This window comes from Barbus barbus (assembly GCF_936440315.1).
Source record: "Barbus barbus genome assembly, chromosome: 5".
NCBI classification, from domain to species: Eukaryota; Metazoa; Chordata; class Actinopteri; order Cypriniformes; family Cyprinidae; genus Barbus; species Barbus barbus.
In genome coordinates this window covers 14,433,725-14,450,038 of record NC_136733.1, presented here as the reverse complement: position 1 = coordinate 14,450,038, position 16,314 = coordinate 14,433,725, and the positions used below count along the sequence as shown (strand labels likewise).

Sequence of the window (16,314 nt, the reverse complement as noted above, 5' to 3'; positions counted from 1 at the left end):
ACAAGGCGTTCCCAGGCCAGCCGAGAGACATAGTCTCTCCAACGTGTCCTGGGTCTTCCCCGAGGTCTCTTCCCGGTGGGACATGCCCGGAACACCTCCCCAGGGAGGCGTCCAGGAGGCATCCTAGCCAGATGCCCGAACCACCTCATCTGGCTCCCCTCTCAATTTTTCTTTTATGCCAAAAATCATTAGGACATTAAGGAAAGATCATGTTCCATGAAGATATTTGGTAAATTTCTTATATTAGTAATATGCATTGCTAAGGACTTCATTTGGACAACTTTAAAGGTGATTTTCGCAGTATTTTAGATTTTTTTTGCACCCTCAGATTCCAGATTTTCAAATAGTTGTATCTCGGCCAAATATTGTCCAATCCTAACAAACAATGGAAAGCTTATTTATTTAGCTTTCAGATGATGTATAAATCTCAATTTTGAAAAATGTACCCTTATGACTGGTTTTGTGGTCCAGGGTCACATATGTAAACAGTATATGTTGCAGATAGTGTATGAGTCAGATTTGATAGAGAGCAGCCACAGCTTTAGGGAAGAAACAGTTTTTAAATCGTGCGGGCATAGATGGCTTTATAACACCTGCCCGATGGCAGCACTGGCCAGGATGTGTAACAGACAAGCATTAGTGTAACATTAGTTGCCTTCCTGAGACACCGTGTTCTATATACAGTGTCCTCCAAAAGTATTGGAGACACTGTCTTCTAAGTTGTGTATCAGATCCAGATGAAAATACCTGTAAATAGAAGCTGAAATGTTAATCTCTCATCTCATATTCATCTTTTGATGTCAAACCCAAATGTTTTCAGTCTACAGCAAAAATAAAGGAATTGGCCTTACTGTTCCAATACTTTTGGAGGGCACTGTATGTCCTCCAGCGCTGGGAGTTGAGCCCCAATGTTTTGTTTGAATGAGGGAATGATACTTGTGCACCTATATAATATAAATAAATTGATATAAATTGTGCACCTCTTTGCTAATCTTCTATGTTTGATCCCGATGGAGATAACACACTGAAGCGCCCTCCTGTCCGCTGTAGTGCTGCTTAGATACCACGTAGAGATGTCATGATGCTCTCTGTAGAACAGCAGTAAAAAAAAAAAAAAATGAATAAACGTGGTATGATATGAAGCTGTAGATGGTTAAATAGATGCAACCACAATTTAGTATGCAAAAACATGACTGCTATACTTGTGCCTATGGCCAAAGCCTGATAATGAGTACATTTAATTGCAGAAAATTCTGGAAAAGAAGATAAACACTATATATAACACACTATAATACAAAAACAAAACAACATTTATTTATCTGGGAAGAAGCTATAGCATTATAAAATAGAAATAAAAGTATTTAGTATCAAATTTCCTATGTTGAACATTTAAAATAAGCTTGTTCAACCAAAATGTTTTGAAAAATATATATATATTAATAATAACATTGTTCATCCATATCATGACGCTTCTGATTACTATGTTCAGAACAGCATAATTACCTTTATCAACTATTGTTCTTGTAACAGGTGCATGCTGGGTGGATATTGATGAGGACGACAGACGGGATTCCATCCTGGAGACTGGAACAACCTGTTTTCATTTTCCATGTAACAGGGGAGGGGCTTAAGTCCCAAATATACCTTTAGATCAGTAAAGAAGTCTGGGCTTGTTTAATATGATGTCAGTGCAAACCTGCACATAGTTGTTCTCGCATTCTGTGTACTGAAGAATGTGTAGACAAATAAATGTTTGTTTTTTCTTAGTCTTTTTAAGATTCCTCGGAAACCCTCAATACATTCTCTGTAGTGAACGAGTGATGATTTGAAAGCAGTCGTATTTGTCTTGGATCATTTGTTTAAACCCAATCTCAGCATGCTGCTGGTATGTAAGATGGATCTGCTGTCTTCAGGACTGGTGTTTTATTTATAGAAACAGAGATGTCTCCAGTGTGGTGAGTGTGACTTGAATTGTCCATAATTAGTAACTGAGCACTTACTGTTTTTATTTTAATTTATTTCTGCTTTTGGTATTGTAATGATTCTAATATTATAGTTGTAATGGCCTTTTAAGTCAAATATTGTTTGCACCAAACTAATCATGCTATTTTGCATAATTCTATTTATGTAATACTGTTTTTATTCATCTATATTTTTGCTCTCCAAACATCATGTTAAATAGTATCTGCGATCTGTTGTAATTATGTCTTGTACTGTCTTGTAGGGGCAATTAAGAATAAACTTCCAGGCTTTTTTGAAGGTTTGACATGATTTAATGACACAATGACTCGCTTCCTAGCCTGCATGTTCACATTGCTTCATATATGTCTAACGCCATCTAAAGGTAGTGTACATTTTTATTCTGCATCTGAAGTGTGATTTGAAATTTGCTTAGGTGTAGGGCAGATCTGTAATGCAAATGGTAACCTTCCTTCTTAATCTCACAATGCAAATATATAAATACTGTTTTTTTTTTCGTGGGGGGTTTGCATACACACACCCTGTTATTGTCAATACATGTTGGCTTGTGTATTTTGGCATTTATTCATTTTTAATTGGTTTGTTTTGTAATTAATGCCACAATTATTATTGTTTTCCTTATTTCATTTTTTTAGCAATTCTTTCTCCTCCAAAGAATCTGACTGTGGAATTGTTGGATATTAAGGCTACGGCTGAATGGCTTCCTGTACAAGGAAATCCTCCTGACACCAGATACACCTTGGAATATATAACTGCACAAAACATGTACATACAGACATTCGCAAAAAATAAAATAAATAAAAAATACTTTGCGACTTGTCAAATAGATTTATAAAATGTACTCATTTTTTGGGTAGGTCTAGAGGAAAGTGGAATCGCACTCCACGCTGCACTAACACAGCCATACTGAAATGCGAACTGACTTTTGATGGGCAACCTAATGAGCTTCACTGGAATTATTTTGTGAGGGTCAAGACAACATTTAAAGGGACAAGCTCCAACTGGACAACTACATCAAAGTCTTTCCAGCCATATGGAGACAGTAAGCTCAAATATATTATATAAGACTTTCAGAATGAATGTAATGTTTTGGTCAGCAAAGCTAAAAATGGTTGTGTTTGACTTTCTGTTGAATTGTTCTGTAGCACGCCTGAGTCCCCCAAATGTAAAAATCTCAACTGAACAAAAGTCCATTACAATTCATTTTAGTCATTGGCTGGAATTAAAACCAGAGATCAAACCGCTGGAATACCAGCTGTACCTGTTTGAGAGCAGTCCTGCAGGGGAGTCAAAGGTAAATGCATAATATTTTTGTCATGTACAATCACTGATTATTACAATGAAACTTCTACATGCATAACTGCATTACTTAAATTTTTTTTTTTTTTTTTTTGTAGTTTGTAGCACTGAAATCAACCTCTGAATCTCCCTACATTTTCCACGATGTGCCATCTGCCAAGAACTATTGTGTTAGTGTTTCTGCCAGTCATCAACAAGCCTCGAAGAACAATAACTTCAACACCACCAAATGTGTATTTCTATTAGGTAATGGATATATTTTTGTTTGTATACTGTTCAGAGTGTGTATATCCATAGAGAGGGAGAGTAAAATGTATAATGTAACAATAGATTTCTATTTCAAATGAAGTAAATGCTCATTTGAGCTTTCTGTTCATTAAAGAATCCCGAAGAAAAGACATGACAATTTCCACAAAACTAGAAAGCAGCACTGTTTCTGACATTTATAAAACTGATCAAATAAGAAGAAATGTTCCTTGATGTTATGAATTCTGAAGGACCATGTGACACTAAGGACTAAAGTAATGATGCTGAAACGTCAGCTTTGCATTAAAGGAATGCAAAACATTCAAAAACAGTTATTTTAAACTAATAATTTTTCACAATATTACTGTTTTGCTGTATTTATGATCAATTAAATGCAGCCTTGGTGAGCATAGCTTTACTTCAAAAACATTGCAACTTTATTACAATGATATTGTTTGTATGTTCATGTGTCTTATAGATTCTACTAGAAGCTTTGTGCTAGTGATGTGCATTGTGCCCATGCTGCTGTTTATTTTTTCAACTGGGATTTCTTTGCCTTTTGGATATTTTTACTACACGAGGCTTCAAATCAAGGATCTCCACATTCCAAAACCTTTGGTATGTTCCTCAATACTCGAAGTTCATAAAGCTTTGTGTGCGTTCTAATTTGACTTTAGAATTGAAGTTGCATTTATCAGTTGTTATATTGAAATAATTTTTTGAACATTATTTGATTTTTTTTTACATGACCCTTCCAAGATGTTTCATATTTTTATATACAAAATACATTTATTATGTGTATATAGGCCTCAAGTCAAACTTTAAAAAATCTGAATTTCAAAGATACAAAATATCCAACTATATGGCATCTGCAAACAAATGATGCCAGAGCTTTTCTAGGAACTAACTTTGTTTTCTGAGCCACATTTCTATTATTTTAAGTGGTCTCGAAGTCATTTTTTAATTAAAAATAATAAAAAAATACAACTGTTCATTATTAATGTTAATGTTTTAACTAAAGTTAACTAATAGAAGCTTGTAAAATGATGCCAAATAAATAAATGCAATGCATTTCAGAGGTTCACTATCCTTTACAATAATACAGTGTTTATATGTCCTTTAAAGATTGTTATTCCAGGATATAAAAGCGTCCTAAAACCAACCCCTGAAGAATCCCAGCCAATTACAGTGACCCCGCCAAAAAAAGAAAAGAACGCAGAGAGACGTTTTTCTTCATCGGAGGAAGACTCCAAGGATGGCTCTAGGTCCTATCAACCGAGAGAAAACCTTACATCATCCATCGCTAGTGTCAACCCATCAGAGCAAGATGAGGAGGCTGAGGCATCAAATCAGACTGATAAGTACACACTAGCTAACGATTTAGAAGATAGTGAAGAAAATGAAATATCTGAAATGGTAGGTAGTGAACCTGAATCGGGATCTTTCTATGCTACTTTAAACAATTCAAGATCATCCAAAATACTACAAACGGTTACTGTGAACACGTTTGTAAACTCAGAGATGAATAGAAATTATGCAGAAGAAACTCTTTCGTGTTCTTCTGGCAGTGACTGTGAAATAGAAGTGCCTGCTGAGGAGGAGGAGGATAGCTTCTGCTTGTCTGATTCTAACTCGGAGAGTGGCTATGAACCAAGACCTGACAAAGTATTATGAACTTCCAAATGTCTACTATTTAACTATGAAGGCCCTTAAAGAGGATCTATATCCTGAACCTACTTCCAAAGGTGGAGTCTGCAACCAAATTCAAGCAAAAAAGTATCTACCTTTCACCTGAGCCATGCAAGTAGACATAGAGAACTATCTGTTAATATTGCCTTTCATCTCAATAGCACTTACAGTTTTCTCCTGCAAGAACTCTTCCAGATATTATGATCTGTTTAAACTCTCAAGCTGAATTCTGTATGGTCAAATAGAAGGAACTTTGGACCTAAACATTGCTGGTTAATGTCCATCTTGTTGCTGATTGGCCAGTTGAGGTACTATAAGTGGGTCCCGTTGAACACATTTTGAACTATGGAAGTGTGCCTACTTCAGGAATAAGTTGGAGCTACACATTCTGCAGCGTGTCACTGTGATGCAACTCGTCACGAACAGCCATCTAGTCGATAAATGGCCATTCAGACACTTTGATAACGGACTCAATTTTTGAATGTTTGCAGTGCAATACCTGACTGACCTGAAATATTGGGCAATTGAAGTTCTAAGTGTATTCTTATGTATTAGATGTAATGCAAAATACATACCATAATTTACACAAATTGGGATCTAAGGCCACTGCGGTGAAAATCCCTGTATATAAAATCTGATGAAAGATGAAAATTACTTGGAAACAACTGCTAAATTGTAAATGGTGGTCACTCCAAAAATTAGATTTATGTAATAGAAGTTAATGGTTAAATAAAATAAAACAAAACTACCAATGGCAATTTTTACTGAATTTTTACTGTGCTGGTTTTATTTTCATGTCGTATCCGACCATATGTATGTCAGTGTGTTTATGTACAAACATTTGTTTTCTGTAAAGCAATTTCTAAACATTTTCTATTATAAAATGGTGCTACAATATATAGATTTTGTTATCATGGGTCATTATTTATATTGGGGGACTGTCTTGTATTTGAAGAATTTGACAGCCTGAGAGTGTGAAAGTCTTATGTTTACATGAAATGTTACTGACTGTAATGCTGCATAATGCCTTACTAAACAATGCCTTTAATGGTGCTAAACAGACCATTTCTTTTATGGTTTAAGAATGATAAACCCATCGTATAAAAGAGACGAGAAAAATGTAAATGCTATACATTTATTTTTATGTATGATTTTGAAGTTGCAAATAAATATTGAAAAACATAAATATGCAATAGTGGCACTATGGAGTACATATAATTTCTTTCTATTGTCTTTCTATTTACACATTTGGGTGATTTTAATGACTATTTGACATTTGTAGAAAAAAAGAGAGAAAGCTCTCATTATTGTATTCTCTTCTTGTCCCTTCTTATTTGTCCTCCAGTCAGTCTCCCCCAAACAGAGAAGAAAAAAACCCTTTCCTTCCATCTTCCCCACGTACACGCAGTGATTTGGTGGTGCGAGTGCCTCTTTGAAGGCTTGTCCGTTCTTTGTTGTTTTCCTTTTCTTTTTGTTGGAGTTGAACCTGATGACATATCACTAGACGCATGTCCTCCTGGAACAGAAATTTGTTGGTAAACAAAAGGAAAGCAAAACTACATTTTTACATTTTCTATATATAATCAATACTTATTAATTAATACATGCAATGCATAGAGGAGGGTAACTATCATTTACAATAATAAAGTGTATGTTCTATACAGTGTGTTACTGCAGGAACTAAAACGGTCCTAAGACTAACCTCTGAGGAACTCCAAACAACTGCACTGGCCTGGCTAAAGAACATTAATGAGGACTGTGTTTCTGTGAATTGTGTTTCTGAATTCGAGAAGGATGTCAAATACGGCTCTCTGTGCAATGCATAGTAGATATATATTTTATGGAAAAAATGTGAATAGTACTTGCTGTAGTAGTGCTGGATTAGAAATCAATTACAAGTTACCAACCTGCCAAGACTCAACTTCCTGAGATAGCGCCACCTTGTGTTTGATAGTGTTCAGAAGCTGCTGGTTGAGTGCATCACGTTCTTGTCGGGCCAAAATGATCTCCTCTTCCAAGGCACTATGGGTAATAAGGAAAAAAAGATTGGGTTGGATAAAACAATAGACAGTTTCAAGCTACCTACGTTATCTTATCACTTTATCTCTGGCATTAAATATGACACACAGAGAACAAAAAGGAAGAGGTTGAAAAGCCTTTTGATCCAATTCTCACTTGTAAGTAGGTTTGCCAGGACTGTTACGAAATGGCTTCACCTCCTCCCTCAGCCCTTCTAATTCAGTTTCTCTAGACTGTAGCTGATGAAAGAACAAAACATCACATATCACCTTAGATGAAGATACTCAGTCTATATGCATGCTATTGTGATGTCACTGTATCATGCAGCCAACCTCTTTCTGTAACTTCTGAATTTCTTCTTCTTTTTCTTGCAAAATGGCTGAATGGGCCAAAATGGTTTCTTTGGCCTGTTAGAGATCAAAATGAAAACAACCAGTCAGCCGAAATACAAAGTGAGGTGTGAAAAAAAAAGCTGTGTGAGGAGAAAAACAAGCACTTACATACTTAAAACCCAAATTCATTTTATAGTCAACTTGCAGTGTAGTAATTATTTGCTACAAGCTAATTTGCAGCATGCGCACCTATCTTTTCACAAAGCAGGGGTTGAGTGCTACCTGAGACTGTTGGATCTCACTCTGAAGTGACATAGGGAAGCAGGTAGCCTCCCCCAGACTGGCCTCTTCTCCCAGGGCTTGAACCCTTTGCTGTAGGGTTCGGTTGACTGTGCGCAGCTGAAACACTGTGCTGTGCTCCTGTTCCAGCTGTGAAAGAGCCAGAGACAGCCAGACTGAAACTCTCTAGGGATGGATGGACTCTGACCAGCAAAACCTGAACCGTAGGCTGCCCAATTCCCAAATCTCATACTAATTAGGACCAAAAGTATAGTGCATCTCTTCCCACAATGCCTCTCAGAACAGAATTGTCTGTTTCGCTTAAAAAAAATAAAGCAAATATATATATCGGCATATCGGAAAAAATTAAATATTGTGCATCCCTAATATATCTATATATGTATATATATATATGTGTGTATGTATGTGTGTGTATATATATATATATATATATGTGTGTGTGTGTGTGTGTGTGTGTGTGTGTATGTGTGTACATAAATAAATATAATCAAAATAAATTAAATAATCAAAATTAAACAATCTTTTTTAAAAGTATAAAAATCGATATTTTGTAAATTAAGCCATTTTATTTGTGCATGCAGCATACAGCATAGGAAGATCTATTCATTTTTAAGGTCAAAGGCTTAAGGTTTAGCAGGTTAGCAAAGTCTAGTTAGTCGCTGCTGGTCATCCCTACAGCATCTTTTTCCACTGACAGCCATTTAAAAATATCCATTTATTCTGACTAAATAAAATATTTTGCAAGAAACATACAGTATGTTTTGAAAGGTGTCTTATTAATATAAATAATTGTCTTATAAATAATTAAGGCTGTATTTAATTGATCAAAAATAGACTGATTTGGTGCTAAAGAAACATTTTTTATTGTTCAAAAAAAAGTTATGCTGCTCAATACTTTTACCAGTCATACATTTCTTCAGGATTTTTTTTTATGAATAGAAAGTTCAAAAGAATTGATCTGAAAATGATTTATTTTTTTTTGGTAACAAATGTCTTTACTGACTCTTTTGATCAATTTCGATGTTTTACAATGCATTTTATTGGGTTATATAGGTAATAATTTTGTTAACAGTTATGCTGCTTAATATTTTTGTGGAACACTGCTGCATTTTTTTTTTTCAGGGTGTTAATGGCTTATATTTCATAATATGAATTTTGACATTTTACTAGTGCTTCATTCTTTGTGTGGACTCTTAAAAGTGTGAAATGGACTTCCCAACAGTACTGTAGTGTTTGAGTTTATAGACTAGGATGAGCCCTGGTGCAGCTTCACATCACTAAATGCTACAAATCAATTATTACGTTGAATGTAGGGTGTAAATTGTAATTGTATACAGTATTTATATGAGATATCTATCCTACACAGAGATTTGCTCCCCATCTGCTATATACTTTCCTACCCAAATTCTATCATCTTCCTCACCTCAGTTTCTTTATCTTTCAGACTGGTCTGTAGCTCAATCACCCTCTCTCTCAATCCATCCCTCTCAGATCTCAGCCGGTGGTTGTCTTCTAGAGTTGACTTCAATCTTTCATCCATATGAGCACAGCGCTCTTTCATAACCCTGTTCTATGATACAGGATCAGTAGTGAAAAATAACAGATAAAAACAGTGAATCATACTGCACTTTCTTTGATTATTCTGCTATAAATAAAAGTTGATAATGTCAAAATATCAGAAGATTATGGCCGATATATAGGTCTCATACTACTTTGGATCACTAATGTATGTGTATACCTCTGCTTGCAGACTGTCCAGTCTAGCAGAACTTATGGATTTGCTAAAACATGTATCCTCCATTTCTTCCCTCAAAGAACGAAGCTCAGTACGCAAAGTATGCTCTAAGGCCACTGCCTAGAAGAAAAAAAAGGAGAGAGAAAGGTTTAGTTAGGTATTTCTAGGACTGCTTCTGACATCAGACAGATACCTAAACCTGCTGATCTTCTTTCCAGCCCTGTATACAACTGTTACAGTGTTACTACGTCACTAGACATGTTTACCCACATGCAGCTGGATGCCTCTGAAAAGATTTGCAAGAAGCTTTAAAAAAACAGGAAGCTGGGGACTTAAAGCTTCTGATTGGTCACCTCTGCCAGCTGTTCCACAAGTTTTTGGTTGTGGTTGGACAGCTGAGTCAGTTGCTCACTCTCCTCACGATGCCGGTCACGACTCTGAACGTGTTTTTGTTCCAACTGTGCATGCAACGCTGTGATGTCAGCCTGCAGTTCTGTTTCCCGTTGACCCGCCTCGAGGTCCCGCACCTCCAGACGTCGCTGCAGCATGTGTTTCTCCTGCTGCGCAGCCTGTTGTACAGAGACAAACAAACTTTGTCTGTAATTCACACACGTATAAAGTTAAAAAAACAGCAATATTGTGAAATATTATTACAATTTACAATAATGGTTTTTCATTTCCAAAATATTTTAAATGTAATTTATTCCAGTGTGAGAAAAGCTGAATTTTCAGCGGTCATCGTTACTTCAGTGTCACACGATCCTTTAGAATTTATTCTAATATGCTGTTTACTTATTATCAATGTTGAAAACATCGCACTGCTGATCAGTGCTGCTTAATATTTTTTGTGCCTATAATGATTATTATTATAAATAATTATTATTTAATGTATAGGAAGTTCAAAAGAACAGCATTTGTTTGAAATAAAATCTTTACCGTAATTGTTGATCAATTAATGTGTCCTTACTGAATAAAAGTATTAATTTTAATATTAAATTATTTTTTTTATTAATGGTGGTGTATATCTAATCTATAAAAACCTTAAAAAAAATTCCATTACATTATTAAATAATAAGGAGTTAATGTAAAATTGGCACATTGGCACAAACAGCCATTTGCTATATGTTTTTAATTGCAGACATTTGATGGGTTATAATGTTTTAAAAGGTGTTTGTGCAATGTTTTGTGATGTTTTAAAATGCATTCTATTAGGCATTTTATTTCTATTGTGATAGATGTTTTATATGCAGTTATTATTTATAGAAAATATTAATAGATCTGAAGAAGTAACAATGTATTGTTTATGTGTACAGCACCATAGAGACCAATTTCTCTGCTGGGCAATAAAGAATATTTTAATTAAAATCTAAAAACTTAGCTAAAAAAAAGAGTTTAGCTTGTTAACCAAAGAAGAAATCAGCTCTGGTAAATCAAAATGGTGTAAACAACTGTTAACATATTAAACATAAACATGTTACTTTACAGAGTTAAGGCCGTTCACACCAAGAACGATCAAGATAACTGTAGCAGACAATAATGTTTTGTTTATTATAAGCATGTACTGCAGTTACTTTACGTTGTCTGCTGTTTTAAATGCTTGAGCTTGTTAAAATCAGGTGGATTCCCCTGAATTAGCTGTTAATGTTTTTATTTTATCAGCTGAAAACAATAGTTGTGAAAGTGATTCTAGCAATATCGTTCCTCTATGTTGTTAGAGTTGGGGTGTGGACTATCGCTATGCTCACAGAATTTGAATGATTAATACAACTTTACAGTTAACGTTTGTGGTGTGAACAGGCCTTTATAGAGACCCCATCAATTCTGAGCACTCATTCTCATTCATACCTCCATCTCCCTTTCCATCTGCTCTATCTGAACAGCCAGCTCCTCGTTTTTCTCTAGCAAAGCTTGGCCCACCTCAGCAGCCAAGATAAGGTCCTTTTCCAGCAGCGTAGGACTGCTGTCATCCTGAGGTGAGGCGAGAAGATCCTCTGCTCCCATTGGAGCCATGATCCGGTGACCGGAGGAAGAGAGTGATGAAGAGAAGGGGAAGAAAGAATCCTCCAGGATGGGAGAGGGTAGGTTCTCCTTCTTGGATGAAAACATTGGTCCGTCCCTTAAGTTCACGGCTAAGCAGGACTCCAAGTCACCGTCCTGATAGTCAAAAGTTGTTCATCTCCCAGTCTAAATGTCCAATGCTGTAGTCTAGACTTGATTTTCAAGAAAACACAGAACCTGACACCTCTTTGTATATTCTTCAAAAGATGATCAACCCTTGTCTCATGTAGGGTGTACTGAGGCTGAAGGTTCCTCCAAGGGTGGAATCATCAGTTGATTTATTGTTTCCTTTATCTTGAGTCTTCCTTATAAATTTATTGTTTTCTTTATCTTGAGTCTTCCTTATAAATCTCCCTATGGACAGAAACGTGTTGGAACAGGTGACAATTGTGTTGGAACTCACCCTGAAAATTATGACACAAAGCTGGCAGGTGTTTTCATTTATAATATCTAATCCTCCTGGACTGTAAAGTGCTTGGATTTCGTCCCTGTACAGTATGTGTATCCAAACACCACATTATCCATTTCTACCTTTGGGCATTTCTATTGCTGTCTAGGAGCTTCTTTTGTGGACATGACCAACATAACAATGTCTCAGTGTTTCTCTCACATTCCAGTAGTCATTCAAGACTCCTCAGTAGCCCAATGACTACACCCCTTACAAGCAGCTAAACAGGTTTAAAAGAGCACAGGTAACTAAGACATAGGTGACCTCCTTAATGTTGTTGTTTCACCACTATTTTATTTAGCATATCTGTAAAGTGTTTTCTTGGAATAAAACAGGAACTGCTTTCCTGCCTGTGGATCATAATGGAGGAAACCCAGGCACAGGATGATATAAACGGATGTAAACCAGAACCTCTGGCTGAAGTGTTTATTATTAACATGATGTGGTATTTAATGGCATTGAGACTGTTGAATCAACTACATTAGTCTAATGTAGTGTAAATAAAACAGCCCAAACTGTTCAAATCAACTTCACAGCAGATAAGGCTTAGTTAAAAGACTTTAGAACTTACCATTATTTTCTTGTAAAGTCGGTAAGAAAGTGTCTGTTAGTAGTATTAATGTTCTTATTGCCTATTTAGAACAAGTAATGCTTTGTTTTTCCTACCTGGGAAGTTCCTGCTCCAAACTTAGCATGAAAGGTGACAGGGAGGTATTACTGGTCGCCTTGGAAGCGCTTCTGCGCAGCTAATTAAGCCACACCTTCTCATGGAGCCATCAGCTCAGTGGGAGGAGCCCAAACACACAAAACAGGGCAGGTAACGCTGACGTCAGGCGTTCAGGTGAGACTGGCCCTGCGTTCCATTCGGAAGGGCTCATCCCTGATTCCCTATGCCCTAATCCCTTCAAAGGGTTTACCCTCCAGAGTGAGAGCTTCGAAGGGTTGAAGGGTGTAGGGGACCAAACAACTGTTTCTTGAAGTGCCCTTCTGCGTCATTATACGAAGGCGTATAATCATGCAAATTCATCATGCAAAGAATCAGCGCAAAGGATCATGGGAGCCCGAAGTGTCCATCAGTTGTATATATATATATATATATATATATATATATATATATATATATATATATTTATACAACTACAGAACTATGATTTATTCATAAATGTAAACATGGGGAATTAAACCATTGTTTTGAATTTTATACAATACAACAATACCCAAAAAAAATATTAAGTTCCAAAAATAAGAAAGCTGTAAAATACATTTTTGTAAACATGTTATTGTTTTATACAATTTAACCATCATTATGTTTATTTGTTTGTTTTTTCTAATGTACCCTCTGGGTGTACTTGTAAATATTTATAAAAAAAAAAAACAGTATGATTTATTTATTTGTTCATTTATTATTTTCTATGCTCTTTGTATGCATTTGGTTCACTTTTTACATTTTTTCTTAAGTTTTTACATCTGTCTTTTAGCCTTCCCATTTACTATTTATCCCTTTTTTCTGAGATCAGTAAGTTGTTAGACTTGTCACTGAATAATATCTGTAAAAGTTTTGTATATTTTATTAATATTAGATATTGCATTTCCTTCTGCTTCTGATTTGTACTTGTTTTTATAAATGAAGAAACAAACAAATTTGCCTAATTTGCCAACTTTGGAATATAATTGATCATATTATTTTCTGATAATTACGTTTAACAGACAAATTGTCAAAAAATATATATTTTTACAATTGTTTTTGGTGAATATTAAATTACATAAATTTAGCACCATCAAAATGTATGTACTATTTAAATCTGAATTTCATAAATATACTGAACTGAAACAATGAATTACAATAAAGTACAGTGAAAAAAAGACAACTCTGGACTGTAGTACAGACTTAAATCTCCATTTACTTTCATGAGAAACTTTCCTGTGAACTTTTCTGTCTTATTTTAGTTTTTAATCTTAAATAAAAAATAAACATCCATTTTTTAAATGTTTTAACATTTTGCCTCTCTCCATTTTCTTTTATGCCATCACTCTATCCTATTGCTTTATATAGAACATTGAAAATATAATTAATTAAATCTAATTAATTATCTCTAAATTAAACATTTTTAGAACTCTAACATGCTTCAGAGTGTTCAAAGATCATTTTATAATTCTCTCTAAAATGTTAAATACTAAAATATTCATAATTTTCACAGTGTCAGATGTAATGCAGACTATAATATTTCTTACCATAAAAGAACCCATTCAGGGGCTGTTAGGTAACCTGCTCAGTGCTGCCACTTTGTGGTTAAAGTAACCCACCCTAGGCCACTGTGGAGGGAGCAGCTTCTAGTCGCAGGCAACTAGCTTCCTCCTGATAGATAACTGGAGATCACGATTTCACTTAGTAAGGTTCTGGATTTGCAATGTACAGTTTGTCTTGTTGGACTGTTTGTGATATTTCAAGGAGATCCAAATATGGAAGTGGCTCAGAGACCATAAGGAGTCCTCTGAACCAAAGTAAGTGTTTAGTTTTGCTGCTGTGAAAGGACTGGTTGTTCAACCCCTGGCAGAGGCCTCGGCCTCAGTAACTAGGTGCTATTGGACCTGTGGCCTGGCTGTGTCCCTTACCGTGGTAATAATGAACTGTGTGTGGATTCAGATAGGATTAGTAATATCTACACAAGTGAGAGTCTGTGAAACTTGCAGCAATACTTCCTGTTTTCATGACTTCATATTTTTCTCTTATACAGATCGTGAATGAAGCTATAGAGCTCTGCTCTGAATCTGGCTTACAGCTGTAACACAAGAAAAACCTACAAAAATAAAAAGGAATTTTGAATGAAATACAAAAAAGACAGCATCTCGGTTCGGTGTATGAGGCCTTACAACGAATTCAGGCAATTCACCCTCAATCCAGAGGGGGTGCCCACAGTAATGCAACACTGTTTGATAACCGCCAGCAGAAGAACAGCGAATGCCATGAGTTGAGCACTTTAAAACAAAGCCCCCTAAACAGTGACCATGTGCTGATTCTGAACGCGTCTCTCACATAGACTGACAAAGGAGTATACTTTAAAGGCTTGTGCACTCAACTGTTTGCGAAATTGAGCTTTGTGCTCGTGTCTCCTACCTCTCTCATTCGGCACAAATCCAAATATTCCATAATATTTCCATATTTGCAATGTAACGTATCTGACAAAAGACAAGATGGCGCCGCTGATGGCAGCTATTGTGCATTGCTCTCCAGTGTTTGTACTGTTTTTGTTTGTATTTCCTGTTTTTTGTTTTTCAAATACGATCAGTTTTACCAGGAATGACCTGCTGAACATTTGGCAGAACACACCACAAAATCTTTTACCGGATTTAGATTTTTCGGACGTTTTGCTGGACATTGTAGTTGGCGGAGCCGTAGCTCTGGTCAAACGCTACAGGAGGCGCAGACAGGGGAAGCGAGCCGGCGCGCTTGTGAAGCTCAGACAGCGTGGATTTCGAACGTCTCCCGGACAAATAAGGATTTTTCTAACTCTGCTGCTCTGTGTTTCACGGAAACCTGGCTAAATGGCGACATACCGGACAGTGTACTACATCTGCCTAATTACCAGCTGATCAGAGCAGATCGGGACGTGGAATCAACGGGGAAATCGCGCCGCGGCGGGACGTGCTTTTACATCAATGAGAGGTGGTGTACAGATGTAACTGTGTTGAAGAAGATGTGCTGTATAGATCTAGAAACGCTCTTCATTAACTGCAAGCCGTTCTATTCGCCGCAGGAGTTCTGTTAGTTCATTTTCGTGAGTGTCTACACTCCACCGCAAGCGCACGTGAGCATAGCTTTACAGAAACTTGCTGATATGATCACAGAGAGTGAGCAACAACACCCGGACTCTGTTTTAATCATTCTCGGGGACTTTAATCAAGCCAATATCTCCCACGAACTGCCAAAATACAGACAGCACATCACATGTCCCACCAGAGACAGTAATATACTGGATCACTGTTACACAACAATAAAGGACGCATATCACTCGGTTCCACGAGCTGCTTTAGGACTCTCTGATCACTGTTTGGTTCATCTTATTCCGACCTACAGGCAGAAACTTAAATCTGCTAAGCCTGTATTAAAAACTGTTAAAAGATGGACTAATGAAACAGAGCGGGATCTACAAGCCTGTTTCTCTCTCACTGATTGGACTGTTTTTGAAGCCGCTGCCATCAATCTGGAC

General features: G+C 36.3%; 2 protein-coding genes across 3 annotated transcripts; one reads left to right on the top strand and one right to left on the bottom strand.

Annotated features, from left to right (window-relative positions):
* The first annotated feature begins 1,666 nt into the window (after positions 1-1,666).
* On the top strand, positions 1,667-6,389 carry LOC306869726 (uncharacterized protein). Its single transcript, XM_079416612.1, has 8 exons — positions 1,667-1,955; positions 2,225-2,344; positions 2,616-2,745; positions 2,838-3,022; positions 3,126-3,274; positions 3,378-3,525; positions 4,004-4,143; positions 4,651-6,389. Exons 2-8 carry the CDS (start codon positions 2,284-2,286, stop codon positions 5,197-5,199), a joined length of 1,362 nt encoding a protein of 453 aa, XP_079272738.1. The 5' UTR covers positions 1,667-1,955; positions 2,225-2,283; the 3' UTR covers positions 5,200-6,389.
* LOC306869727 (BICD family-like cargo adapter 2) lies at positions 5,981-12,848 on the bottom strand. 2 transcript variants are annotated; one of them, XM_079416613.1, is made up of 10 exons: positions 12,773-12,848; positions 11,446-12,012; positions 9,954-10,169; positions 9,604-9,720; positions 9,289-9,435; positions 7,848-7,994; positions 7,566-7,640; positions 7,390-7,472; positions 7,122-7,236; positions 5,981-6,730 (listed from the first exon to the last, which is right to left on the bottom strand). In XM_079416613.1, exons 2-10 carry the CDS (start codon positions 11,704-11,706, stop codon positions 6,560-6,562), a joined length of 1,332 nt encoding a protein of 443 aa, XP_079272739.1. In that variant the 5' UTR covers positions 11,707-12,012; positions 12,773-12,848; the 3' UTR covers positions 5,981-6,559. The 2 variants fall into 2 exon arrangements, with proteins under 2 accessions (XP_079272739.1, XP_079272740.1); XM_079416614.1 differs by having other exon boundaries at positions 12,678-12,822.
* Positions 12,849-16,314: the final 3,466 nt, after the last annotated feature.

Coding starts and splice junctions, on each gene's coding strand:
- LOC306869727 (XM_079416613.1), bottom strand. CDS start 11,706: ATGTTTTCATCCAAGAAGGAGAACCTACCCTCTCCCATCCTGGAGGAT. Junction 10,170..11,445: donor AGATGGAAAGGGAGATGGAG/GTATGAATGAGA, acceptor TCTGTACAACAG/GCTGCGCAGCAGGAGAAACA. Junction 7,995..9,288: donor TGAAAGATAAAGAAACTGAG/GTGAGGAAGATG, acceptor GCTCTTTCACAG/CTGGAACAGGAGCACAGCAC.
- LOC306869726 (XM_079416612.1), top strand. CDS start 2,284: ATGACTCGCTTCCTAGCCTGCATGTTCACATTGCTTCATATATGTCTA. Junction 2,345..2,615: donor ATGTCTAACGCCATCTAAAG/GTAGTGTACATT, acceptor TCATTTTTTTAG/CAATTCTTTCTCCTCCAAAG. Junction 3,023..3,125: donor TTTCCAGCCATATGGAGACA/GTAAGCTCAAAT, acceptor ATTGTTCTGTAG/CACGCCTGAGTCCCCCAAAT.